This window comes from Mercurialis annua, linkage group LG8 (genome assembly GCF_937616625.2).
Source record: "Mercurialis annua linkage group LG8, ddMerAnnu1.2, whole genome shotgun sequence".
NCBI lineage: Eukaryota > Viridiplantae > Streptophyta > Magnoliopsida > Malpighiales > Euphorbiaceae > Mercurialis > Mercurialis annua.
In genome coordinates, this window is record NC_065577.1 from 37,121,178 (window position 1) to 37,139,043 (window position 17,866).

General features: G+C 32.3%; 1 protein-coding gene across 1 annotated transcript; it reads left to right on the forward strand.

The window, feature by feature from the left end:
- Positions 1 to 8,108: 8,108 nt before the first annotated feature.
- Positions 8,109 to 9,404, forward strand: LOC126660758 (1-aminocyclopropane-1-carboxylate oxidase homolog 3-like). Its single transcript, XM_050354419.2, has 2 exons — positions 8,109 to 8,724; positions 8,800 to 9,404. Exons 1-2 carry the CDS (start codon positions 8,198 to 8,200, stop codon positions 9,113 to 9,115), a joined length of 843 nt encoding a protein of 280 aa, XP_050210376.2. The 5' UTR covers positions 8,109 to 8,197; the 3' UTR covers positions 9,116 to 9,404.
- Positions 9,405 to 17,866: the final 8,462 nt, after the last annotated feature.

Below are 17,866 nucleotides of genomic sequence, written 5' to 3' on the forward strand. Positions count from 1 at the left end.
CGGAGATCGGTGTCGTATCTCTTAGATCAGTCTGCCGACAGCATTCCCTCGATCAGAAAAGCTCCGGCAGAACGGGCGGGCGTGAGAGAAAGAACCTCTTGGTGGAGTCCCCCGAATAGCATTTTAGACATGGAATTAGACATATTAAAATTTCATGCAAATAGATTTGATAGTTAATTTTGTGTCTAAATGGATCAAGTATATGTAACCCATTTAAATAGGATAAAACACTAATAAATAAAATGTTCTTTAATTGTATGTTTTATATTAAACTTATAAATTATTCAAATAATTTAATGGGTTCAAACATATTATGTTAATATAATGTTTAATTCAGCGTATTTATACACGTCATGTCGCATAATTTGTGTTATAAGCATGTCGTATTTAAACTAACCGTGTCATGAAATAAGATCCACATGAAATTAGATCCACATGAAATTAGATGCACGAATTGTGAGGTCTACTTCTTGTTCTTTCTTCTCATTTTCTTTTCTACTCTTTGCAGTTTCAAGAAGACTGAATGATTCTTCTCTAGTAAGAGCAAGTTCTTGATTGTTTATGAGCTAATTTCAATTTCCGAATCATGTCGATGCATGAGCTAATAGCCGAAAACTCGGTGTTGTATAATGGAGACCAACTTTTGACTATGTATGAACTAACTTCAATTTCTTTGCTGCTCATAAACAGCCTGCTTTTCTTCAGGAGGAGGATCTATTACTTCATCGCGTAAGCCACCAAAGATATCAAACCGTGCCAGCCCTTCACCGATACTTCCTTCCAAAAGTGCTTCTTTAAGTGCAAGTCATGTTAAAATGGATAATAAATTTACAAAATCTGCTGATGGTAAATTTAATAAAACCGGCATGTTCATCTTTAGTGAATGAACTCTTTTGATAGTATTCGTGTCGTTTTAAATTTTATATGACTCGTCAATTTATATTTAGTTAATTTATTATAAAAATTAAAAGTAATTTAATAATCTTATGATCTAAAGTTATGTATCTATTTGACTTTCTTCTGAAAAATAATTTAATAATATTATGATTTAAAGTTATGGTTCTATTTGACTTTTTTTTATCAAAGAATGCCTTTCTTTAAAAACTCACTCTTGCTTATAGGCGTTTGTACACACAATTTGCTGGCTAGAAGTGTTTAAATATAACCAAAAAGTTCAGTTTAGGTGTGCAATTATAAACGGTTATGTCAATATTAAGATCTTTAAGTGATTAATCTATTAAGTTCAAGAGCATAAATGATCATTTGGCTTATAAGATACTATAATATAAATATAAGGCATACTTGTAAAATAAATCTAAACCTTTTGCAGAGTGTTGTAACTTTTAATTTTTGTAATAATGTCATAATTATATTATTTCGTTGTATTTCATATGAATAAGTGAGTGAAATACAATCATGCATGCATATATTTTCTCATAAAAGTTTAAATGCATACATGTAAATCATACAACTAAGAAAGGCTAAGCCGGACATAATCTAGGTAATGCAAGTCCTTGTAAATCATCTATCACTAAGTCCAGGATATTCTGATTTAGAGGATGATCGGATTCAATTATATTACCGGGAGTAAGACTGACTCCAAAATTAGCTAAGCCATCCGCAACCCTATTTCCTTCCCTATACTGATGTTGCACTCTCACACACCATTCTCTCCCTAACATCTCATCGATTGAGCTAAGCAAAATGGCCCGCTTCTCATCTCCGCCACAGTTCTTTCGCCCGCGACTGTTAATTGCATCGACCGCAATTTTGCAGTCGCTCTCGAGAACGACAAACCTGTAGCCCTTCTCCCATGAAACCCTCAAGCCCGTCATGATTCCACAAAGCTCAGCTAGAATGGCGGAGGAACAGTCGGCAAGGTTCATTGCGAAACCGAGACACCATTGTCCAGCGCTGTCGCGTATGACTCCGCCTGCGGTAGCAATGCCCAAGGATGGTTTCCATGCCCCGTCAGTGTTTATCTTGACCCATCCGTGCTGCGGACGATGCCAGGAAACCATCTTCAGAGTCTTGTGTTGATGGTTGTGGATGGGTGAGTAAAGAAAGTGTTGGGTGGAGGGAGGAAAGGCATGAAGGATGGGTGTGGGACAAGCCAACATTATTCAGTGACTAAATTCTTTCTGATTATCAAATTAGTATGAAAAGGTGAGTGGGCAGTGCAGATTATGAAAGGTAAGAAAGAAGAATAAGTATAAGAAAGAAGAGTGAAGAAGTGAGTGATGATGGGTATTTATTTAGGTTTAGGTTTAGGTTTAGGTTTAGGTTTTCAGTATGACAAATGTATTTCTTATACGGAAAAGGATTTTGTAATTTAGGAAGCATATGTCAACACAATTGTTATACAATAATTTAGGAAACACATTTTAATTTTATAAATCGTATTATATGACATGTCACTTAATTTGAAACTCAATATTTATTTACACATCTTCGTAGAGTTATAAGCTAAGGTATTATCTTACTAGACAATTTCTATTATTTTGTAGCCAAATGACTAATACAGGTGGAATGCTAATATTTGAATTATCTTCTGGACCAACCTCAATAGTGCTGAATGGTTCGGTTTATGGTTCGATTCAATTTGACCTCCTTTTATCATTATTTAAAACATACGATTCTTTCAAGAATAGGATGAAAATCTTACCAAGTTAGATGTTTATATAAAATGACAGTTTGGTTAATCAAATTCAATAATTTTTGCAATTTAATTTGGTTTGATTCATAATATTATTATAACTAAATAATTTGGTTTGATTCATATTTATTTAACTTCACAAAATAAATTGCGACCAGATATTATTTTGACGGTCCTGAATAGCACAGCCTATAACGACAACGTACGACCAGATTTTTACCCTTCCTACAAACAATTTGCGACTGCCTGAGAAACAGACAGGCAAAATGGGATATTAAATTGCATGGGTTACTGAGTTATTCACACATTACAAAAAGGATATTGAGTTTATTTTCATTATAAAAAGATAACTCGGTTGTGGTTATATTATAACAAAAATCACTGCATTTGAAAAATGTTTAAAACGCATTCTTTTTTACTTATGTGGCAATGCAAAAATCACAAAATAAGATATAACTTGATATCTTTTTTTTAACAAAATGTATAATTCAATATCCTTTTTGTAATTCGCGATAAGTTGTAATAAAATTATAGCTAATTAAGTATCCTTTTTATAACAAATATTAACTTAATACTCTTTTTATATTTTACAAATAATCCGGCAAAATGGCCATGGTAAGTGTAGTTAATTCAGTTTTTGCAAGTTTGTCGTCAGCTATGAATTTAAGCTTCTTTATAGTAGCAATTTTTGACACAGAGTTAGACATATTTAGATTTCATACAAATAGATTCGATATAGTTAATTTTGTGTCAAAACGGAAAAAGTATGTGTAGTCCATTTCAATATGATTAGACACTGATAAATTAAATGTTGTTCAACTGTATGTTTTTGATGTTAATGAGTCAATTTGTGTTATATTAAACTTACAAATTATTCATATAATTCAATGAGTTCAAACATATCGTGTTAAAAAATGTTTCATTGAGTGTATTTATGCACGTCACGTCATATAATCTGGATTATAAGCGTGTCGTATTTAGACTAATCGCCTTCTTCAGTTTTGCTTACAGGCAAAACTATTCTGCTTCTGCTAACTTCACCGGTATATCTCTCAATAGTGTTTAAACTCTCAAGAACAAGTGTTTTATCCCTCAAAATCTCTCAATGATTTGTTATTTTTAAACCTCACAGCTCCGATACCATGTTAGAGTTTTAGACCAGAGAAGAAAAAACATAACAGTACATGAACTTTGAATTTCATTTCCCTCTAACTCACATCTGTTTCTTGATTTCATAAATATATATAGGAGATTACATAATCAAAATAATCATTACATGGACATATCCACCTTACACTACCATACTTTTAGCCATACTTCTAATCCTACTGTAATCAGAAACCTAACATCATGCTGAACATTGACTGTCAGCATTATAATATCAAACTAATACAAATACATAGACATAAAATACATAATTTAATTTTCTAGAGTATCTTAAAAAGTCTCACAAGTTAACATATTTTTATAGTTCAAAAATGTCATTTGAATGCTTTTACAAATGGCCAACTCCAAATACTTGAGGTTAACCAAATTTCCCACTTCATCAGGAATGGATTCAATGAAACCAAATATTTTCAGCACCACCAAAAATTGCAGCTTGCAGATATCTTGCATAAAGGCCAGGGAAAGACCTCGTCGCAAATCCATATCAAATTTAGCATCCAAAATCAGACTACAAATTCTGAGGTTCTTAAGATTAATAGACAGCGGGTTGGTCTCGTCAAAATTGACAACAGCATGTACAGGTAAGTTCTCAGCTTTAGACATAAATTTGTGTTCATCTACATCAACACTATATAAATTCTTGTAGGGTTCCGCAACTTGTAGATGTTCTAAGAAGCGATCTTCTTGAAGCATTCCTAGCTCAATTAACTCATCAATAATACTTTCCGCAACATCCTTAATATGTATAATATATTATACATATTAAGGACATTTTTAAATCTTTTTTAAAAAAACATGTGACAGTACCGTTAACTGTCATTTCTTAATGGAAGAGTTTTTTTTTGTTTAATAAAAAAAAATTAAGGGCATTTTTGTTCAATAAAAAAAACTGGGGGGGGGGGGGGGCTGAATTGTACCTCAAAAATAAAAAAGGGCAGTCTTGTAATTTTAGGAAAATCTCAGGAATATTTTTATACTTTTTGCCGTTTTTAAAATTTATTTAGCTAAAAGTAGCTAACAAATATATTTTGTTCTCTTTTATTTGCCATTATTTTTTTTGTTTTGCCATTATTTACTAGTGATAAAAGTCGGAGGTTTGAACCGTGATCTTAATTGTGATCATAGAGAAAAAGAGAGGAAAATTTACGCCTATACTATAAAAAAGATAAAATATTAATAAAAATACTCTGTCAATTTTATCTTTACAAAAAATACTAACGCAACTTTCTATATTTACAAAAATATTATCTTTTCTTCATTTTCTCTATTTTTTATTTGGCTTAATTATTTAAAAACCACTCACTTTGAACTTTTTTTCGTTTATACCCTGATATAGAAAAAAATTCATTTATTCCCTGACGTATGTATTTATGTTTCATCTCTACCCCGAGGCACTAAATTAACCTCTTTTCATTAAGAAAAAAGTTTAAAATAGTTCTTTATTTTTAACCTACGCTAATTAGAGTTTAATTAGAAATGAATTTTTCTCTAAATGAAGGACCATTTTAAACTTTTTTTTAAATGAAAAGAGGTTAATTTAGTGACTCGGGTAGAGGTGAAACATAAACACATACGTCATTTATACCCTGACGTATGTATTTATGTTTCATCTCTACCCCGAGGCACTAAATTAACATCAAAAGTTTAAAATAGTTCTTCATTTTTAACCTACGCTAATTAGAGTTTAATTATAAATGAATTTTTTTCTAAATGAAGGACCATTTTAAACTTTTTTTTAAATGAAAAGAGGTTAATTTAGTGACTCGTGGTAGAGGTGAAACATAAATACATACGTCAGAGTATATAAATGAATTTTTTCCTAGGTCATGGTATAAACGAAAAAAAAGTTAAAGGTGGGTAGTTTTTAAGTAATTAAACCTTTTTATTTTCCTTTCTTCCATCACTAGCAGCAAGTTTTTTCTAGGGGGGCATGGCCCCTTTGGTCTTAGGCACAGTATGTCCCTGTATGTCGGTACAACTTCATCAATTATATCAACATTATAATAAGGATCAACAATTTCAAATTTTTTTAGGAATTAAACAAATGAAAATGTTAAAATATTATTCAAAATGATGAATTCAAAACGAATTTTTTTAAAATATTTACGAACCGCTTATGACATAATTATGAAACACCTAAGAAACCCTACGAGACAAATGTAAAGGCCTAATTACTTAAAAACCACCCATCTTGTAACTTTTTTTCATTTATACCATGACTTAGGAAAATTTTCAATTGTACCCTATTTTTAATTTTTATATTTCATCTCTACCTAATGAGTTGAATTGACCTATTTTTTTTTTAAAAAAGAGTTGAAATTAATCCTTCATTTTTTTGAAATTAATCCTTCATTTTTAACCTATATTCTAATTAAACGTTAATGTAAATCATTTATGTATCTTGTTTTTAATATTTTCATCTTTAAATTAATTAAATTATCAAAAAATTTACTTTTGGGGTACAAACGAAACATAAAAATCGCAAATAGGGTACAATTGAAAATTTTCCTAGGTCATGGTATAAATGAAAAAAAGTTACAAGATGAGTGGTTTTTAAGTAATTAGGCCTTTTTTTATTTTGGTTAAATTTTTTAAAATAGTCAATTTCAACTTATTTATCAAATTTTTCAGCTTTTATTATTGTCATTTATAAGTAGAAAAATCTTCAAATATGGACATTTAAAATTTTCGAGAGTAAAGTGACAAATTCCAACAATATGAAAAATATATTTGAACTCTTCTCCGCTCTAATTTGGACAAATGACTAATAGTCTTATAAATTTATAGATTTGCAGAACTCCAAGAATTCTAAATTTATGAATTTAATTAAATCCATAAATTTTGAATTTATAAAATGCGATGTTTATTAATTTAGAATTTTTATTGTTTCGAATGAATTTAAAGTCAATAAATTTATATAGATAATTTTTAAATATTATTACAAGATTTCATTTATAAGAAATTAAAGTATATCTCCTATGTGAAAAATCAAATGAAAAAGATTTAGAGAACAATGGCTTTTAAAAATTTATAAATTTCCATCACTCTTTATCTTATGATCGTTGTATTTTATTCATCTAAAATTTTTCAATTCAAACGGTGCCTTAATAAATTTTACTTTTCTAACTCAAGTAAAATTCATTAATTTCTTCTTCTTATTATTAATTCTAATTGTATTTATCTTTGTAATTAAATAAATATTTAAATTTAAATTTAATTACTTAACGACCATAAAATCTTTAGTTATAAGCAATCAGTTTGTAATAAATTAAAAAGGACTACTAAATTTGTTTAGAGGAAATTACACTCCGTACGTCTTTTCTTTGAAATTTTTATAAAAATATGTTTTAATTTTTTAATGTTGCAAAAATATTTTGTTTTTGCAAAAATACGCCATTTATCAATAATATACCAGATATCTACCAAAAGAGCAATTTCTTTGCATAAAAGAAAGATTAGAGCGTATTTTTACAAACATTTAGCTGAAAATATGTATTTTTACAATCATACATATAATATAAATTTTTAATTATCAATCTGTTTATTTACAATTACATTATAAAAATCTATAGACAAATCAAACCTTTATTTTAAGTAGAAAAATGTATACAAACCATTCTCATTTTATCTTAATTTATAAAATATACTCCCATTTTAAAAATTATTTTCAATATAGTTTGAAACTGTATTAGATTGTTTTAGTAATTTTTATCTATAAATTTTAAAATAACTAATGAGGATAGAATATTAATATAAAAAAGTTAATTTAGTTTTTAATTTGTACCAAATTGAAATAATACTTTTTTAAAATGAAACGAGAAAGTGGTTAACAAATAAAGATGACTAAAAAGAGTGATTATATACAACCAACGGAGGTTGGTTCAAATGGTAAGAAATTTGATATCGCCTAAGTAAGGTCTCGAGTTCGAGTTTTGTGAATGCAGAGAATCTCCGCTGGCAGATTCACCCACCATGCCATTGCTAGGTGCGTGACGTGGGTCGGATCCGGATTAATCAGCTCTGGAAATTGGATGGGTAACCAAAAATATCTTTTATCATAAAATATCTTAAAATTGCAAATGTTTGAGTGATTTCTTGTATGAGAGACGTGAAACAACCGTTATATTGAATAATTATTTATGAAAAAAAAAGTGTGATTGGATAATTAAAAATAATATTAAAAAAGAGAGGAATTAATAACTTTAATATCCTACCATTTGATTTGAGCCCATTGACGTAAATGAGACGGAAAGAAAAAATGAAACTAACGGACAGGATATTAATTAAGGCATAATTACTGCCGAGTATTTATTAAGGCATTACTTTTTCTGTAGGCTCTCACTTTTTCTGCTAATTCTTCGTTGAAGAAAGAAAATGAATTCCAAAGTTGAGCCTGAATATTGTAGAGCAAGTGAATTAAAAGCTTTTGATGATACAAAATCTGGTGTTAAAGGACTCGTCGATGCCGGAATTACCAATATCCCTCGAATTTTCCATCAACCTACGAATGTTTTACATAATATTTCGCATGCTCCTAATAATACTAATACAAAGTTCAAATTTCCTATCATAGATTTTCAAGGTGTCGAAAATAGTGCAGATTTGCGCAAGGATATTATCGAAAAGGTACAGAACGCGTCAGAAAATTGGGAATTTTTCCAAGTTGTTAATCATGGGATTCCTATCAATGTTCTTGAGGAGATGAAGAATGGAGTTCATCGATTTCACGAGCAAGATTCCGAGCTGAAAAAACGATATTACTCTCGCGATTTAACTAAAAAGGTACTCTATAACAACAATTTCGATTTGTATAGAGCACCGACAGCTAATTGGAGAGACACGTTGGCTGTACAAATGGTTCCTAATCCTCCAAATCCTGAAGAGATTCCGGCAGCCTGCAGGTATAAACTTCAGGTTCCCTGTAAATTTATTTTGATTTTCAATATTAATCTGGTTTCCTGAGAAAAAAATTGCAGAGATATATTGATGGAGTACTCCAAGGAAATAATGAAATTGGGAAATTTAGTGTTTGAATTATTATCAGAAGCTCTTGGTTTGAAACCTAACCACCTGAAAGAAATGGATTGTGAGAAAGGTATTCTTGTTTTGAGCCATTACTATCCACTGTGTCCTCAGCCCGAATTAACCATCGGCACGAGCAAGCATGCCGACAATGACTTCCTCACTCTGCTCCTCCAAGATTGTTGGTATATGGGTCGGGTCGTCCATGACGGATTGACCCGAACCAATTACCCAATATGGGTTTACATGGGAGAGTGTTGCAACCTTTAATGAAAGGTTGCAACTCCATGAAAGGTTGCAACTTATTGGAAAGTTACAGCTATTCATGGCACCCAATTGATGTTTATATATATCATTATATTACATATCAAACAAGGTTGGTTGATTATAAATACACTCTCTAAATATACACAATAAAGGTAGTACACAAGGTGGTGAATTATAAGTATTATTCATATTAATAATACTTGGACTTAGTGACATAATCAATCATTCAAACTTGTGAAATCAACAAGAGGTACGCCTAATGATTCTATATTATTTCCGCATGTTCCAACATTGGTATCAGAGCCTATAATGTTGATTTCCATGTTTTGTTTGATTAAAATTCATGATATTTGAAAAATGAATTTTCTATGTTAAATACATCATTATTTGCTATACTTTGTGTGTTTTTTAAATATCCAAATTCTGTGTTTTATGATGTAAGACTCGTATATTCTTAAATTACGTTGTTCAAGCTTTAAAACGGTATAAGGAACACAAAATTTGGATTAGTATAGTGAAAGTTATGATTATTCAAAGTTGGATGGTTAAAAAAATTCAATTCTGCAAATTTTGAAATTTTGTGTTTTTCCAGCAACTTTGACGTAATTTTTCAACCAATTTTATAACTGATAATTCGGTAAAAATTACGTACATGAAAACTACGTAACGTCATCTTCAAAATGATATCAAGATCATCTAAAACGGATTTATGTAGTGAAAGTTATGAATTTTTGAACATACCACCATGAAAAATCGAAATCTGGAATTTTTCACTCAAAGGGTGCAACTATTGAAGATAAACTGTGATCTACACTCTCTTTAATGGAGTTTGCGATTCACACCCATATCAAACGATGTCAGAATTAAAATCCGATTGCACCGTTGAACTCAGAATAGCCATAAATGGGGGGTAGGAAAAATTTCGGAGTCGGAATGCAACGTCAAGGCGGCGCGTGTATGACACGCTCCGCGCGCGTGACTGGGACTGGCTGCATAAGCAGCCAGTGCATTGAACAGCCCCACGCGCAGTGGAGGCGCGTGGGGTCGCGTGAAAGCCCTTCCGGGGGTCGAAAAAATTCCAAAACACCACTGAAAAAAGGTAAATTTAATTTCTGAATTTTTGGTATATTTTTTTTATTTTTCCGAAATACTTATTATTTAAATTTGATTTATTATTGAGTATTAGTTCAAAATTCAAAATAAATTATTTTTGACAGAAATTAAATATAGAAAAATATTTAATATATTTCAGAAAATATTTTAAATATTGTTGAGTTTCAGTGGGAGAAAAATATTATTCTACCTATGTGTTTTATTTTTTTATAATCATTTACTTGATTAAATGCAATTTTTTTTGAATTTTCAATTGGAAAATTTATAAAAATTGTATTTAAGTGTTGGAAAATTATTTTAATTAATTTAATTTTCTAAATTTAAGTAATACCCCCATAGTGTTTGGTGAATATTTTTTGAGTTATGGTGTGTATAAATTTTTTTAAATTGGATTTTGAGATTTATTTTAATAAAAGTCTATTTTTTCCTCAGATTTCTCATGAGAATTATGTCTCGTTTGAGGAGATTTTCGAGACTCGGAAAGTATAGGAAGGATCATCGGAACAAATGGGTTCCTGGCATGAGCAGTATTCAAAGAACTCCTATAGCTTTGAGATCTCAAACGGGAAAAGATAGACTGCGATTATTGAAAATTAATCTCGCAAACTATAAGATGGAACCGAAAAGCGACATTATTGATCATATTATAATTGTTAATGGAATGCTTCAAACCATAACTCATAGTGGGGAAGTTTTAAGTAACAGGCAAAAGTATAAAGGTTTAGGTAAGACACTTCCAGAGTATTTTCAACAGAAACTTGATAGTTTTTGGTCGGAAGAATTTAATGAAGATTTAAATCATTTTAGTAAAGATTCAAAAGACATGTTAAATGGAAAGACCGATGTTTATGAAAGATTGGTCTATCTATTTTTAGATGATTATACTTGAAAGAATTTGAACAAGTCTTTGACTTTGCCTGTTAGCTCCACTTTAAGGACTTCTAGAAATCCAGTTTCTAGCTATCCTTGGTTAAAGAATATGAGTTCTACCATTTTGGAAATGAAAACGGTTGAAGAGTCGATTCCTAGAACAGTTAAATATGGATAGTATAATGTATTTTATTTTGGGTTGTTGTTTTATTATGTTTATTGAAATATTTGTGAATTTTTTGTATATTATTCCAATAAATATTTTATAAATGGGCATTCTTTGATTGGTAGAATTTGTTGTTCTCATCTAAGAATAAAAATGGCGCAAATTTAAATTAAATTAAAGAAAATTTAACATTTGAATGATGAATTTGATTGGGAACATAGTGAACTTTTGGTTCTAATTCATATGAATATTTTTTTTATTTAGTTTGAAATTGCGACTAGATAAATATGATGTGTATGATTATATAATAAATTAATTTTTGCATTAAATATGTCTCTTTGTAGTTATTATTGAATTGAAATGGCTTCGAAAAACATCATAGGTGAGCTCAATAAGGTTGAAAAACTTAATGGTGATAACTATAACATATGGCATCTGAAAATACATTATGTACTTGAGAAGCAAGAAGCTCTCGATGCTGTTAATAATGCAATGGATGAACCAATGGCTGATGAGGTTAATGTCAACGATGCGCAATTTAAGCGCGACATGGCTTCATACACTATTTGGAAGAAAAAGGATTCAACTGCACGAGAAATCCTTATAAGTTCCATGAATGATGATTTGGTGTATGAGTATCAGCAGTATTCTACTGCTAATGCCATGTGGGTCGCTTTGCGCGAGAAGTTTGGAGGAACTACTGTCTCCAAACTAAGGCAGCTGACTATCAAATTCGACACTTATAAGAAAGTCCCTAATAATTCAATGAAACAACATTTGAGGGATATGTCGAATATGATAATGGAGTTGAAATCAGCTGGATATAACCTCACTAATGAACAACAAGTCCAAACAGTCATTCGATCTTTGCCTAATAATTGGGAGCATATGAAAGTGAATATGACTCATAATGAAAATATTAAGACTTTTGGTGACATCGCGCGCCATTTGGAACTTGAGGATGAGCGCCTTGAGGCAGCTAAGCCTAATATTCAAGCATATGTTGCGGAATCTAGTTTCAAACAAGGTGGTAATAAGCTCAAGTGGTCTAAAAAGAGTTGGAAAAATAAAGGCAAAATGGATGTAGCTGGATTGATACCAAAAGGTGGAAACAAGCACCAAAAGCGCAAAAGAGGAAAGCGCGGTGGCAAAAAGGATAAGACTAAGTCGACCTGTTACAATTGTGGCAAAATGGGTCACTTTGCTCGTGAGTGCACTGAGCCTAAAAAGGTAATGTCTTATCTTACTTCTTCTAAAAGAAGTTTTGTTTCTAAAGTTTTTGTTTCTAGTACTGTTTTGCTAACCGAATCTCATCCTATGTGGACTGTAGACTCAGGGGCAACCGACCACGTAGCTAGAGACAGAAATGAATTTGTGGAGTTTCGTCGAATTCCGAGTGGCTCTAAATGGATATATGTTGGCAACAACGCAAGAGTTGAAGTCAAAGGAATTGGTACATGCAAATTGATTTTGCAAGAAGGCCGAATTCTTTATCTACATGATGTCCTTTATGCTCCTGAAATCCGACGAAATCTGGTCTCCGTTATTGCTTTGTTGAAATTAGGATTTGGTTTATATTTTCAAGATGATTATGTTAAGATTTCTAGTGGTAATTTGTATTATGGTTGTGGATTTATTGTGGATGGTTTTATGGTGTTAAACACCAAATGTTATTCTAATAATAGTGATATTTGTTTTTCATTATTTTCTCAATCTAGCAATCATGATATGGATGCTTGTTTATGGCATGCTAGATTAGGACATATTGGGCAAGACAGAATGAATAGATTGGCACGTGATGGTCTTTTAGGATCAAACACGAAATTCATTTTGCCCACTTGTGAGTTTTGCTTACAAGGAAAAACAACTAGAAAACCATTTGGAAAGGGTAAACGAGCTGAATTTCCTTTGCAACTTATACATTCAGACATTTGCGGACCAATGAATGTTAGAGCAAGACATGGTGCTTCATATTTCATTACCTTTATAGATGACTTCACTCGATATGGTCATGTCTATTTGATCTCCCATAAATCGGAAGCATTAGATTGCTTTAAAAAGTATTTAAATGAAGTCGAGAATCAATTAGATAAAAAGGTGAAAGCCTTAAGGACTGATCGAGGTAGAGAGTATCTATCAGACCAATTTAAAGAATTGTGTGAAGAAAAAGGTATAATGAGGCAATTAACTACTCCTAGAACTCCGCAACAAAATGGTGTTGCCGAGCGTAGGAATAGAACTTTGCTTGAAATGGTTAGGTCTATGATGGCTCAAGCTAATCTCCCAATTCATTTTTGGAGTGATGCATTATTGACAGCAGCCTATGTACTTAACCGAGTACCTTCAAAATCAGTATCCTCAACACCTTATGAGTTGTGGGCTAAAAGAAAACCCAATTTGAGTGAGTTGCGTCCTTGGGAATCTGCAACATACATTTTTGATTCTTCCCACAAATTCGGTAAATTAGGACCAAGAGGGAAGAAATGTATCTTTATTCGATACTCTGAAAACTCAAAAGGTTATGTTTTTATTGGTGAGGATAATGATGGAAGTAAAACTGAAATTGAGTCCAGAGATGTCACTTCCATTGAAGATAATTTTCCTACAAAGGAAAATGTGGATAGAGATTATCATCTTTATGAGATTCAAGAAGAAGGAGAAGTTGATTTAAATCAACAAATAGTTGAACCTCAAAGTGAGGTACCTAATCCTATTTTTGATAGTGGGAGCACACAAGGGTTGCTTCACCCATCTCAATTGAGTGGGAGAGTTGAGGAATCTGAACCAATTTCAATTTTGTGAAGACGATAGTTCTCACTTACGAAGGAGTATACGTTCGAAAACTCCGAAAAGGCGTTTTGCTATAGAAAATGAAGCCTATATCGTTACTCCTACTGATGATAATGAACCCAAAACAATAAAAGAGGCACTTGAGTGTCCTGCAAAGGAACAATGGAAAGTTGCATTGGACGAAGAAATGAAATCTATGAAAGTAAATCAAGTTTGGAACTTGGTTGACTTAAAGTTTGGAACTTGGTTGACTTACCGCATGGACGCAAAGCCATTGGAAACAAATGGATTCTTAAAATAAAGCGTAAAGCGGATGGTTCCAATGATAGATACAAAGCTCGCTTAGTAGCAAAAGGTTATACTCAACAAGAGGGAATAGACTATGAGGAAACGTTTTCACCCGTAGTCAGATTTTCCTCAATTCGCCTTATTTTGGCAATTGTGGCGAATTTAGATTTAGAATTGCATCAAATGGATGTTAAAACAGCTTTCCTTAATGGAGAACTAGATGAAGAAATCTACATGGAGCAGCCTGTAGGTTTCATTGTTAAAGGTCAAGAGCGCAAAATATGCAAGCTCCAAAGATCAATTTATGGCCTGAAACAGTCATCGAGACAGTGGTACCTTAAATTTCACAAGGCTATTTTAACCTGTGATTTTAAGATGATTGAAGAAGACCACTGTGTTTACATCATAAATTTGCAATTCTATCTCTTTATGTTGATGATATTTTGATTGCTGGAAATGACAAAGAGTATGTCATAACCATTAAAAAATGGTTGTCCACAAACTTTGACATGAAAGATATGGGCGAGGCAGACTACATATTGGGAGTTAAAATGAAAAGAGATCGCTCTAAGAAACTTTTGGCTCTGTCACAAGAGGGTTATATCCAAAAGGTTCTTGAACGCTTCAATATGAGTACTTGCAAGCCAGTGGATACTCCAGTATCAAAATGTGATGCTTTAAGTATAACAATGTGCCCTAACAATCCACAAGAACAAAAAGAGATGTCCACTGTACCATATGCTAGTGCTGTAGGAAGTCTAATGTATGCTATGATGTGCACTCGCCCAGACATATGTTTTGCTGTTGGGCTAGTCAGCCGGTATCAATCCAATCTCGAACGTGAGCATTGGAAAGCGGTGAAAAGGATATTCAGATATCTAAAAGGCACCAAGAATTATTGTTTATGTTATCAAGGATCTGAAATGCGTCTCATTGGATACTCAGACGCTGACTGGGGAGGAGATCTTGATCAACGTAAATCAACTTCTGGTTTTGTTTTCTTACTTAATAAAGGCGCCATCTCTTGGTGTAGTAAGAAACAAACGAGCATAGCTTTATCAACTATGGAAGCTGAATTCATAGCATATTCTACAACTGTGCAAGAAGCTGTTTGGTTAAGAAGATTTTTTGGAAATTTGGGTTTTAAAAATGAGAATGAAGGTGCTATTACATTTGATTGTGATAATCAAGCAGCAATTGCTTACACCAAAGATCCAAAATTCCATAGTAGAACCAAACACATTGATACCAAGTATAACTACGTTAGAGACATAATCGCCAAAAGAGAAGTGGTAGTACAATATATTTCTACGCATCAAATGGTAGCTGATCCCCTTACTAAACCAATTCCAAGAGATGTATTCCTTGCACATGTTAAATCTCTTGGATTGCGTAGAATTTAGATAATTGTATTTATCTATAAATATTTCATTGAGCTTGTATTGTACTTATAAGACGTTTGCAAAAAATGAGTATTATATTTTTTTTCATCATTAATTATTGTTACATCATACACATCACATATGTTATTTGTTTAAAGCTCAACAAGGATGTCACACATATTTTAGATCGGCTCACTCACACGAGCGGTCGCCTCTAGCGCTAGATGAGCGAGTAGAGATGAGATATAGTGTTAGGATTATCGCCTCAAGAAAATGAGATGAGGTTATATACTATATTTATAACCGTTTTGGATCACCCGTATCCAAATAATCTGTGATAGCCGGATGTGATTTCTCACTATTACCTGCTAAGAGTAAGAGTTATGAGAATTCAAGTTAGGCGTTAAGAAATGACTGAACTAAGATCCGTACAATATTCTGCTTGACATCAAAGATATAAAGAATATTGTAGCGCATGATTCATACCATGTGTGCTTGGACGACCAAGAAGGTAGTGGGAGAATGATTCCCTGCTTCTTCACTGTGTGAGACCATATAAGGATAAATATTTTCCTTATGATTGTACCCTTATACTTTATACTATTATTTACGTTTTATTCGTGGTGTTTGCTATCTTAGCTTGCTACCTATGGTTATGGATGATTCGGCCTATGGAACATGTCTAGAAAAGCAACTATGTATAAAATTGTAAATTTTGAGTAAGAAAGGAAGATTTGATTCAATGTGTTCATTGGCGCCAATCTTGTCATGTTTTTAAAGAAATGTGACTTGATAATGAATACACAAGTATATATGTTCTTTAACATGCTCTGTGAGGGATTAGAGTTTATCATTTCAAAAGAATAAATCTAGGGTACTGCGAGAATAGTTATAATTTATTTTTAAGGGTAGAAGCTGTTATGTTATTCCTAACAGATGCATAGCTATAAGCTCCCGAGTGCAGGTATACTCGCTAGGTCGCACGACCTGTGTACTAGTATGAAATTGTGATTATATTTTTTTTTAAGAAAATCTTGCAATGAGGTCTAAGCCGTCATGTGCGAGTGGGAGATGTTGGTATATGGGTCGGGTCGCCCATGACGGATTGACCCGAACCAATTACCCAATATGGGTTTACATGGGAGAGTGTTGCAACCTTTAATGAAAGGTTGCAACTCCATGAAAGGTTGTAACTTATTGGAAAGTTACACCTATTCATGGCACCCAATTGATGTTTATATATATCATTATATTACATATCAAACAAGGTTGGTTGATTATAAATACACTCTCTAAATATACACAATAAAGGTAGTACACAAGGTGGTGAATTATAAGTATTATTCATAGTAATAATACTTGGACTAAGTGACATAATCAATCATTCAAACTTGTGGAATCAACAAGAGGTACGCCTAATGATTCTATATTATTTCCGCATGTTCCAACAAAGATCATATCGGCGGTTTACAAGTTCTCCACCAAAATCACTGGTTTGATGTTCCTCCCGTGCCCGGTGCCATAGTGGTTAACAATGGAGATCTTCTACAGGCAAGCTCCTCTAACAAAACCGATCATTTTCGAATTGAAATAGTTTGATTTTCTGTCAATTCGGTTCAATGTAACTTAGTTTTGTAGATTTGGCTAAACTTAGATTGACTCGATGCTTTTCAGCTCATATCAAATGACAAGTTTAAAAGCAGTGAGCATAGAGTGCTGGCAAACTGCGAAAAAGAAGCTAGAGTGTCGGTGGCGTGCTTCTTTACCACAGCTCTATTGTCTGTATCGAGACGTTACGGGCCTATTAAAGAGTTATTATCGGAAAACAATCCTCCAAAATACAGAGAAACTACCGTCAAAGAATTTGCTGACCACTTTAATGCCAAAGGTCTTGATGGAACTTCTGCTTTGCTTCATTTCAAGCTCTGAAAAAAAAAGCACTACCATGAACATGAAGTTTGTTGAAATGGTATTTTGCCTCATGAATTTGTGAGCAAGATGTAACAAACTATGGAAATGTAACTGTGTCGAGTTAACTCGCAAGCAATTCAAGATTGATTCGAAAAATATTTGAATTAATTTGATATTAATCAAGTTGAAGTTGAATTAGTTACCAAGTCGAGAAAATACTCGGCTCGATAAGCG

Excerpts from the sequence above, each read along its gene's own strand:
- LOC126660758 (XM_050354419.2), top strand. The coding sequence starts at position 8,198 with ATGAATTCCAAAGTTGAGCCTGAATATTGTAGAGCAAGTGAATTAAAA. Across the intron at positions 8,725-8,799 it reads GAGATTCCGGCAGCCTGCAG|AGATATATTGATGGAGTACT; the intron begins GTATAAACTTCA and ends AAAAAATTGCAG.